This window comes from Musa acuminata, chromosome BXJ1-3 (genome assembly GCF_036884655.1).
Source record: "Musa acuminata AAA Group cultivar baxijiao chromosome BXJ1-3, Cavendish_Baxijiao_AAA, whole genome shotgun sequence".
In the NCBI taxonomy this organism is placed as follows: domain Eukaryota; kingdom Viridiplantae; phylum Streptophyta; class Magnoliopsida; order Zingiberales; family Musaceae; genus Musa; species Musa acuminata.
In genome coordinates, this window is record NC_088329.1 from 30,526,945 (window position 1) to 30,538,679 (window position 11,735).

Sequence of the window (11,735 nt, forward strand, 5' to 3'; positions counted from 1 at the left end):
TACCGCTCTGAAAAGTCTTTTATGCAAGTGTTGGTCACAAGGGCACCGGAGAGAACATAATCTGGGGTGTTCGATAAAATCATTACATGAGAGAGTCAAGACATCGAGTACGCTTGTGCAAGAGTAATTGACTTGCAACCACTTCCTTCTCCGCTACAATGACGATTGATCTCGCTGCATAATAGTTTCATCATGAGGAATTTAATCATCAAGATAAGATAAAAAAGTAATTGATTGCATATCATTTGTAGGCTGACGCGTGTTGATAATCAATGTTTGCATAGAACCGAACAGATAAAACATGAAAACACAAGCAACAGCAGTGTTGACCAGCGACGCATCACGGAGATGAGGAGATCTATTGTCCGACATCTCCGTTCAACGCACCTCCTGGTTTGCGCTCCCGGCACGCCATCAGCTCCTCCATCAAACACTTCATGTCTTGGTACGACGACCCTCCTTCCTTCATCGCCGCTTTAGCCATCGCTGCGTACTCCCTCGCCCTCCGCCTCCTCTCCGCCGCCTCCTCCCCTCCGCCCATCAGCTCCCGCACCGCAGCTGTCACCTCCTCCGCCGTCACCCTCGCCGCACCCACCGCCTCGCTCCGCCTCACTCGCACTCCGACGCCTGCCACCTCGGTCAGTAACTTCTCGTTAACGAACTGGTCGTAGTTTAACGGCCACGTCGCCATCGGCTTCCCGGCAGTCAACCCCTCCAGCGTCGAGTTCCACCCGCAGTGCGTCACGAAACCCCCCACCGCCGGGTGGCCCAGGAGCGCTACCTGTGGTGCCCACCCTCGGATCACCAGTCCCCTCCCCTCCACCCGCCTCTCGTACCCGTCCGGCAGCCACGCCGGCGGGCAACCGGCGCCTTCCCTCACCACCCACAAGAACAGATGACCGGAGGCCTCGAGTCCGAGCGCGAGATCCTTGAACTGGTCATTAGATAATTCGCAGAGGCTACCAAAGCAAACGTAGACGACGGCGCCCGCCGGCTTGGAGTCGAGCCAGCTCAGCCAGCGGCCGAGGTGCGGACTGCTCCGGCTGCCCCTTTGGGCCTCCTTCTCCTGGTCGCAGAGGGCGACCGGACCTACGTAGTACGCCTTGGTGACGGGTTCCTTGCGGAAGAGATCGGCGTAGTCCGGCTCGAGCTCGTAGAAGCTGTTGACGAGGACGCCAAAGCTACTCTCCTCCGCCTTTCTTTGCTGGAGCACCATCTCGGTGAACTTGAAGATGGGAGAGATCTCGGACGGTTCCAAGTGGATGCGGTGGGGGAGTCCCTCGATGGCGAAGCGCTCGGAACGGGAGGAGACGGCGGCGTGGTGGCCGCGGAACTCGATGCTCCGATGGACGCAGAGCAGAAAGGCGCCGGGGCCGTAGAAGACGAGGCGAGGTATGCCGAGTTGGGCGGCGGTGGCGGAGGTCCAAGGGAACATGGCATCAGAGACGAGGCAGTCGGGGCGATGTTGGCGGAGGAGGTCGTCGAGGGGGCCGGCGAGGGCGAACACGGCGTTCATGAAGTCTGCATGCTCTGCAGTAGTTATGGCGCCGAGGTGCTCACCCGTGGAGGGTACAAGGTGGGCGACGGAGTCAGGGAAGGGGAGGAGGAGGAGGTCGACGACGGGGGTGCCGTCGTGGCGGCGATCGATGGCTGGGCGAATGAGGGGTTCGTTGCCGGGTGTGGTGACGACAGTGACGGCGGCGCCATGGCGGGCGAAAAGCTTGGCGATGTCGATCATAGGGATCATGTGGCCGGGGCTCATCAGGGGGAAGAAGAAGACGCGGAGTGGCTGACTCGCGTCATCGGCCATGGCTATGCCTCCTACCCAAAGCGAAACGCCGAACTATCAAAGAGAAGAAACGGAGAGCGAGGAAGTCAACGGGAGGAAGTCGATGGGATCCTCATAAATAAGAAATGCTCGGCTATACATTATGCTTCGGAAAAGTTGCCTGATCTGACATCATCGCTCCTATATTTTAGTCTGTAATTGATGGTGGTTGTTCTGCGCTCCCATTTCATTACTCACGGGCTCAGGTCGTGGTTGTCTCCTCATACCTCGTCGTGATGCTTCGTGGAATCTAAAATATGAGATAAAACGGAAAATTAAGAAAAATAGTTTAGGGATGTATTCTGCACTTCCAATTCAATTCTGATGGGCTCAGATCCTGGTTGTATCCGCATATCTCCTCGTGGAATCTAAATCATATTTTACATGTGAAGAGAGAAAACAGAAAATTAAGGGGAAAAAAAAGGGGTAAGATGGAGATGAGAGGTTGAGTGTGGTTGCAACCTCTCATGATTCTTATCTCAACCTTCGCGTGGGTGATTGCATCCGACGCAACCTCATCTGCCGTGAGTGGCTGCAACCTCTGACGTACCGAGATGCGATCAGCCCAAATCAGAGAGGAAGAGAGAGAGAGAGAGAGAGAGAGAGAGAGATGGGAAGTTTTACGTTTCATTTGTGTCTTTTTTATTTTTCCTCGAGTTTCTTTTTTCTCTATTTCTTATATTATAAGAGAAAATATATCTTATCTCTCCTCCGAGAAGATTGTACACCTATATTTTATGGTGAATATTTTTTAATTTACCTAAATATTTTGTTCATTCAATTAAGGATTTTATCATGCCATATATTGGTATTATTATTTCAATTGATTTTGATATTTAATTTTATTATTTAGCTTAATAATGCTTGCCCAATTTGGTTTTAATTTTTTTCCTAATAATGGTATCAAAGTTAAAGATTAAAAAAAAAGTTGTTGCCCAATTTGGTTTTAATTTTTTTTCCTAATAATGGTATCGGAGTCGGCATAGCTTAGATCTGTTAGGATCGAAATCGACACTAAGAGGAGAGGTGAATTAGTGCTTATAATAAAAACAATGGTTTGAAAATTCTTATTTGATGAAAATTGATATCGGAAAAGAGTTTAACTTGAAAGTGCGTTCGTAAGCGTAGTGAGAGTAGTAAGCAAGTAAATCAGTTTGCAATATGAGAATGAAAAGCATAACAGAAATGCAAACCGAGTACATTGGGTTTATAGTGGTTTAGTCATCGTGACATATGTCCAATCCCGATTCCTCCTTCGTTGAGGCCATCAGCGTCCACTAACAATTTTCTTTCAATGAGCGAAGACTAACTACTCTCTTACAACTCTTTTCTCCTTTTTACAGGTTTAGGAGATAACCTTTACAACCCACTCACCTCTCTCTTAAATTGAAATCGATACTTAGAGCTAGAGGAGGAGAATTCTCACAAGATTATAACAATATTTTCCCCAATTTTTATTTTCTGTTTATGTGTGTTCACTAAGCAAGGATGAATGAGGTTTTTATAGGTCCCAAACGGATTCAAATTTAGAGCCAAAACGATCTCATCTCAAGTTTTTTGGGTACTAGAGGTACTACTGCCTTATAGACTAACAACTAGTGGTGCCACCGTTTGTCAATCTAACACTGAGCGGTACCACTGCTCAGTCTGAAACTGACACTGGACAGTACCATTGCTTGATAAAATCTTGAAGATTGTGTCTGCGCGGTACAATCACCCAAACAACCTGGGAGACCAAGTCCCAAGTAGTGCCACAACTTAGGCTTGTTGAGGGTTGCTGCATGGGCCTTAGCCCAAAACAATCCCAACTCAGGCCCGATGGGCCCATAATTGAGTTAGCATTGTTTCATTCTAATACCGACTCAATTAGACCTAAACTAGCTTGATCTAGACAAATTATTACAAAGCACGAATCATATATTGTCCGACAAGTCATCGGTTCTTCCGACGCTTCATCCGATCCTTTGGCGCATCGTTCTCTCCTTCAGCATATTGCTCAATCGGTATGTTGACTCCTGCAACTTTCGATCTCCTTGGTGTAATGTCCGATCCTTTGGCCCGATACCCAAACTCATGACATGAAGTCCTTTTGCCAGCATATCGACCGATCCTTCGACCCGACATCCAATCTCCTGATATGTTCAACTCCGACCCAACGTCCGATTCCTCCTACTTCAATCAATTTGTCTCTTTTTGATCAAAGCTAGTCCTGCATTACTTAAAATATATATTAGATTACAAACTCATCAATTGATTTCATCATCAAAATCCGAGATTCAACAAGTTCGATCATGATTATGCTAGGGTGTCCACGTAGATGTTCTTGCTAGTTATAGGTACCTTGAAAGTCAATCACGTGAGTGATGACACATGTGATATGTTACATAATTTCTTTTAATTAATATTAATAGTAGTATTTTCTCTCTTTATATTATATAATGAATATATATTGTGATGTCCTTGGATATATGCAATGAGAACTAGATCATGATGAAATCATGATAATAATTCCAATTCGCTTTTAAATATATATCATAAATATTCCTGGTCATAGATTACTAGAGAAGGACATTAAGATAATCAGACTGACTGATGTACTATATATCCATCCATATGATGGAGGTAGCTGTTGAATCTCAGATTTTGATGATGAAATAAATTGATGTGTTTGTGATCTAATTTACGTTCTGAGTGATGCAGGACTAGCTTCGATCAGGAAAGACAATTAAAGCAGGAAGAATCAATGTTGGGCTAGAGTGAAACATGTCAGAAGATTGGACGTCGTACCGAAGGATTGATTGACATATCGGCAAAAGGCCTTGTACCATGAGTTTGGGCATCGGGCCTAGAAGAGCAGACATTACACCAAAGAGGTCGGAGTTGCGAAGGTCAACATGCCGATTGGACAAAAGGTCGCAAAAGAGGATGATACGTCGAAGGATTGAACGAAGTGTCGATGAACCAATGACATGCTGAAAAATATTTGATTAACACTTTATAATAATTATCTAGATCGAAATAGTGTTAAGATGCAATTAGATTTTAGGCGTAATTCGGTTGGAATTGGGCCCACTCAATTAGAGTCCAATTGGGCCCAAGTTTGGACTGTGTTGGGAAAAACTCAATTAGGGTCCAATTAGGCCCAAGTTTGGGCTGTGTTGGGCCAAGTGAAAGGCCTAAACAATGACCCAAACTGGTGGAATCATCGGTGGCATAGCCTCCGAGACTATGTCAAGCGATGGTACAACCCAAACTCAATCTCCAAGATAGTGTTATATGGTGGTATCGCCAAACTAGGCAATAGAACTGCCCAGACACAGTCTCCCAAGTGATGGTACCGCCAGACTGGGCGGTGGTACCACCGAGACACAGTCTCCCAAGCGATGGTACCGTCAGACAGGTGATGGTGCTGCCCAGTACAGGTGATAGTACCGCCAAGACTCAGGAAACTTGAGATGAGACCTTTTTTAGGGTCTATAAATATCCCAGCTATTCCTACATGGAGTAGTAAGAATTGAGCACAAAATTGAGTTAAAAAAAGAGGGAAATACTTGAGAAAAATTAGGAAACTCTCTTAGGATTTAGCATCACTTCTTCTTAGTATTTAATAGCTCGTCTAAAGGGAGAAGTGAGGTCTAAGAAAGAGAGACTTATAAGGGTTGTCTCCTAAACCTGTGAAAATGAGAAAGAGTATAAAAGGGTAGTTGATCTTCACTCATTGAAAGAAGATTGTTAGTAGATGCCAATGGCCTCGACGGAGGAGGAATCAGGAGTGGATGTAGGTCACGATGACCGAACCACTATAAAACTCGGTTTGCATTTATTTCTTGCAATTTACCTTTACTACAAACTGCTTTGCTTGCTTTACTCTCTTATTACACTCTTCCGTATGTTTTCAAGTTAAACTCACATTTTTAATATCGGTTTTATCGAAATGAAGATTTTTTCGAACCGACATCGTTTTTATCTGCTACACTAATTCACTCCCTCCTCTTAGTGTTGACTTGATTCTAATAGTTGGTATCAGAGCTACATTTTTTCTCATTTGGTTTAACAACTAAGAGAGATAGCTCTTTTCGACTTTCAAGAGGGTCACTCTATCATTCGTTCTCCTATGTTCAATGGGACGGACTACACATATTGAAAATATCAAATGAGAGTTTTCTTGCTTTCTTTGGATTTAAATTTATAAAACATTGTGGAAAATGACTTTCAAAAGTAATATCTTCTAATGAACGATTGGAATGAGTTGGAGAAGAAGACTTTATCTTTAAATGTCAAGGCTATGAATGTCTTATTTTGCGCTTTAGATAAAAATTAATTCAATCGAGTATCTATTTATGAAACAACTTTTGATATTTGGCACACACTTGAAATCTCACACGAAGGCACTAGTAGAGTTAAAGATTTAAAGATTAATCTTTTGATGCATGATTTTGAATTGTTTCATATGAAGCCAAGCAAAACTATTATTAACATGTACACCCATTTTACGGATGTCATCAATAATTTGAAAGTTCTTGCAAATGTTTTTCGAATCTTGAACTTATGAATAAAGTTTTACGTTTTCTTCCTAAAAACTAGGATTCGAAAGTACCAGCAATACAAGAAGCAAAGGATCTAAACAACTTTGCTCTTGAATATATGAAATGACATGCAAGATACATGATGAACTTGAAAATAACCTTCCAAAAAACATGAAGGATTTGGAACTTAGAACTCAAGAAGACCACTTAAGCTAAAGCTCAAGTGATGATGACTTTGAACTCTTAACAATAAAGCTTAAAAGTTCATAAAACAAGAATCAAAGAATAAAAACAAACTTAAAAAGAACATAACTACTTGTTATGAATACAAGAAGCCAGGGCACTCCAAAGATGAATATATAAAATTGAAGAAGAAATTGTCAAAGAAGAAAGAAGCACTCAAGGACGAATCGAGCATATCCAAAGATGGAGCAAACCAACAAAGATGAGATGGCGTTTCACAATGAGGTATATAACTCACTCGAAATGTATTTACCTTACTATGAAATTACTTGATGATTTTCATGAGTTATTTTTTTATTAGTTAGTTAAAAAAATATAAAAATATAAAAAATATATCATGCTTCTCTTTCTAAGTGATTTTGAAAAAAAATTAAAAATTTGAGTATGACAATTGCATGTTAACTCCTAGTACTAATCATGAAAAGTTAGATTTACTTAAAATGAAAAATGCATTACTACAACAAACAAAATGATTTTGATTAAAAATGTTGTATGTTTAATGAAATCATATTTGATGATTTAATGATGCACAATGATGTAAAAATGAAAATGTTAAAAAGTTTTGGTATCATACTTGATTTTATATTTAATTATGCATGATGATTTGAAGTAACGATGATTTGAAATCATATGTTTTGGAATTATTTGTTACACTTTTTGATCTTGATGATTTTTGTGATAAATCTTGTTTTTTCGATTTTTATTGATGATGCATGTTTTGGATTAAAAAAACAAGGGCATGCTTGTATGAAATCAAACCACTTAAATTGAAACAAAAAGGGGAGAATATATGTTTCTTGAAAATATCTCTAAAGCTTTTCGATTTTTTTAACAAGTAATTCTTAGTGATGAATCTATTTTATGAATTAAGAAAAGTGATTTTGATAATAAGTAATAATTTGACGATTTGAATTTGAATAAGTCTTATCTATAACATGAACTTGAATTCTAGGAATTATAACTTGAAACTTTTTGATATATAAACCATAATCTTGACAACTTGAGAATTCTTATGCATAAATTGAGATCATTTATTATTTGTTCTCCTACAATTCATTTGTTGTTTATTTAAGAGAATATCTTTCTCGGAATTCATGACTTAAAATTTTTTTTGAACATCTTTTACTCTTTGATCTCCTAAGATTTTCTTTTGATTATTTAAGAGGAGGTTTGTCAAAATAAATCATGTCTTTTGGTATTCACATGATCTTTGATATTATCATTCATGACATGATATGTAATTCCTTTGTATTTGTGGTTGTAAACCTTATGTTATAAGTAGAGCATTGATGTAAGAAAAAAAAAGGGTACCATTGTATTATTCCACTCTACTTCTTCCTCGTTTACAATGACAAAGGGGAGAAAGAAAGTTGCTAGCATATCAAGAGAACCAAAAAGTGCTAGCTTGAATGATAAACTTAAATCTCTCAAATGCAAAAATTCTATTTATATATATTTTGATCATTATCTTGATTACTCATTTTTTTTATGACTTGAATTTTTCTTTGAATCAAGATAATTTCCTATCATTTCTTCTATTTACAAAAGAAGATATTTGTCAAAAATGACACATGGTATTTTGGTATTCATGAATTAATCTTTCATTTTTGATGGTTGAAATATAGATGCAAATTCATCTTTATTATTTATCCTTATCATGATGTGAAAATTGATAGAAAGGGAAAAGAATTACAAAATTGTATTCTTCCCTTCTTTTCGACAATGACAAAGGGGGGAGATAAAATTTGTTAGCTTGCATGATGTAAAACTTGCTAAAATTGTTAGCTTGCTCATCTCAAAAGAGAAGTTTTCTAGCTTACACACTTCAAGAAAATACAAAAACAAGCTATCTTACACTTCTCAAAAGAGAAGAAAGAAACTCACTAGCCTGAATGTTCTAAAGTGATAAAAAAATTTGCTAAATAGCTAAGCTTTCATATCTCTAAAACTTTACAATTGCACTTCTCCTTTTCATTGATGACAAAGGGGGAGAAGATATGATGATATGAGAATCATACATGGTAGGATATAATATACTTTGATATTTTGATACCATGATGATTTAAAATATTTATAATGATGCATGAAAAACATATGGTAATGATCCATGCAATGCAATGATATATATAGAATGTGTTACAAATATTCATGATTAAATTTGCATTGACTTAGAATTCAATTTAAATTTAAGGTCCTATCAATATGGCATATTGATAGGGGGAGTTAAAGGTTAACTCCGTCATCAATTAGTTGTCATTATCAAAAAGGGGGAGATTGTTGAATCTCGGATTTTGATGATAAAATCAATTGATATGTTTGTGATCTAATCTATGTTTTGAGTGATGCATGACTAGCTTCGATCAAGAAAGATAATTAAAGCAAGAAGAATCAATGTTGGGCTGGAGTGAAACATATCAAAAGATTGGACGTCGAGTTGGAGGATCAGTCGACGTATCGGCAGAAGGCTTCGTGCCATAAGTTCAGGCATCAGGCCTAGAAGAGCAAACATTTCGCCAAAGAGATCGGAGTTGGGGAGGTTAATATGCTAATTGAGCAAAAGGTCATAAAAGAGGATGATGCGCCGAAAGATTGGATGAAGCGTAGATGAACCAAGGACATGCCAAAAAACATTTAATTAATGCTTTATAATAATTATCTAGATCGAAGTAGTATTAAGATGTAATTAGGTTTTAGGCATAATTGGGTTGAAATTGGGCCAACTCAATTAGGGTCCAATTAGGTTCAAGTTTGGGCTATGTTGGGCCAAGTGAAAGGCCTAAACAGTGACCCAAACTAGTAGAACCATCGGTGGCACAGTCTTCGAGATTATGTCAGGAGGTGGTACCGCTAGTTTGGGCTATGGTACCACCCAGACTCAATCTTCGAGATAATGTCATACGATGGTACCACCAGACTAGATGGTGGTACCACCTAGACATAGTCTCCCAAGCGATGATACTACATAGTGTCAGTGCTGCAGGCGGTGGTATCACCCAGCATAGGCAGTGGTACCGCTAGGACCCGGGAAACCTAGGATGAGAGCTTTTTTTACTTCAATTTTGAAGTTATTTAGAATCTATAAATACCACAACTATTCCTGCATAGAGCAGCAAGAATTGAATACAAAATTGAGTTGAAAAAGGGGGAAAAATACTTGAGAAAAATTGAGAAACTCTCTTAGGATTTAGGACCACTTCTTCCTAGTATTTAGAAGTTCATCTTAAGGGAGAAGTGAGGTCTAAGAAAGAGAGGCTTGTAAGAGTTATCTCCTAAACCAGTGAAAAGGAGAAAGAGTGTAAAAGGGTAGTTGATTTTTGCTTGTTGAAAGAAGATCGTTAGTGGATGCCGGTGGCCTCGACGGAATAGGAATTAGGAGTGGATGTAGGTCACGACGACCGAACCACTATAAAACTCGGTTTGCATTTATTTCTTACAATTTACCTTTATTGCAAACTGCCTTACTTCCTTTACTTTCTCATTACATTCTTTCGTATATTTTCAAGTTAAACTCACATTTTCGATATCGGTTTTATCGAAACAAAGATTTTTTTGAATCGATGTCATTTTTATCCGCTGCACTAATTCACCCCGCTTATTAGTGCCGACTCAATCCTAACAGTAGCTAGTCTCATAGCTAGTTATGTGGGGACACTAAAGATATAATGCATGTGCTCATTGGGGAATGAGTTCACTAAATAATTCACTTATGGAATATTTGATGGTTAATGATACTTCATCGTCAAATAGTGATTACGTAGTCTAAGTTGTGTATCTAGTCCGGATGCCTTATTTGATTACTCATTTCTTTGATACCGAATATATAGGTCTGGAAGTTTCAAATCTAGTACAAATAGTCATTGGGAATGACGATCAATTTAACAAAGGCAATTGAGTGTCAATAAAGGATCATCTACTTTGGATATCATAAGAGAAATATCTCATATATTCTTACTCAAGCAAATCCCTAGCTAGTGTCACTCAGATTGAGAGAGGAGTTCTCCGAGAGAATCCAATAAGAGTGAGACTCGAATGGATATGGGTCTAACAATACCATTGTCACACCACCTAAATGATCATATTTAAGAGGCTTGAATCTATCTTAAATCAAGAATATTATAATGTTGAATCTCATATTTTGATGATGAAACCAATTGATAAGTGCTTATGTTTTAATCTACATTTTGAGTGATGCAGGATGCTTCAATCAGGATGAGACAATTAAAGCAGGAAAAATCATGTTGGGCCGAAGGAAAACATGTCAGAAGATTGGACGTCAAGTTGGTGGATCGGTCAACGTATCGACAGAAGGCTTCGGGCCATGGATTTGGGCATCTGGCCAAGAAGAGCGGATATTGCACTAAGGATATCGGAGTTGCGGAGTTAACTAGCCGATTGGGTAATAGGCTGCAAGAGAGGGCGATGCGCCGAAGAATCGGACAAAGCGTCGAGGGACCAATGACATACCAGACAACATGATTAATGCTTAGTATTAATTATCTAGATTGAAGTATGTTTTTACATATATAGGATTAACTACGATAGCAAGGCATGGAGCAAAATGAAGTCCCGGAGTCAAGGACGTGACTTCGTTGGGAGTTCGAGAGTTCGTCGGAAGTTCGGACGTTCGTCGAAAGTACTGACGGAACCAGTTGAGAAATCTCGGAGCTTGTTAGAAAAGCTCGTCGGAACTCACCAAGAAGATTGTCATGAAGTCCAGGAGCTTACCGGAAGTCAGCCAGAACATTACCGAGAGATCATCAGAGATCATCAGAAGATCGTTGGAAGCTCGCTAGAAGAATAGACTTACGGACTTGTTTAGCTCAGATTATGTCTTAGATTTCGTAGTTAGCATGTAATTGGGTTTGGATTTAGGCCAACCCAATTAGAGGCTAGCTAGACCCATGAAGGACTATGTTGGGTCCAATAAGAGGTCCAAACAATGCCACAAGAAGTCTCACCGTCGTGGCACAGTCTTCGAGACTATGTCAGGTAGTGGTACCGCCAGTCTAGGCGGTGGTACTGCCCAACACAATCTCCCAAGCGATGGTACCGCCCAGTGTCAGACTGACACTAGCGGTGGTACCGCCCAACGCATGCGGTGGTACCGCCCAACGCATGCGGTGGTACCACCTGTGCTC

The 11,735-nt window shown here is 39.9% G+C and overlaps 1 protein-coding gene across 1 annotated transcript; it reads right to left on the reverse strand.

Annotated features, from left to right (window-relative positions):
- Window positions 1-214: 214 nt before the first annotated feature.
- Window positions 215-2,208, reverse strand: LOC135624539 (probable UDP-glucosyl transferase 73B6). Its single transcript, XM_065128256.1, has 2 exons — window positions 1,929-2,208; window positions 215-1,843 (listed from the first exon to the last, which is right to left on the reverse strand). The coding sequence occupies exons 1-2, from the start codon at window positions 1,962-1,964 to the stop codon at window positions 359-361; spliced, it is 1,521 nt and encodes a 506-aa protein (XP_064984328.1). The 5' UTR covers window positions 1,965-2,208; the 3' UTR covers window positions 215-358.
- Between the last annotated feature and the right edge of the window lie 9,527 nt (window positions 2,209-11,735).

Excerpts from the sequence above, each read along its gene's own strand:
- LOC135624539 (XM_065128256.1), bottom strand. The coding sequence starts at position 1,964 with ATGATGTCAGATCAGGCAACTTTTCCGAAGCATAAT. Across the intron at positions 1,844-1,928 it reads CAACTTTTCCGAAGCATAAT|TTCGGCGTTTCGCTTTGGGT; the intron begins GTATAGCCGAGC and ends TCTCTTTGATAG.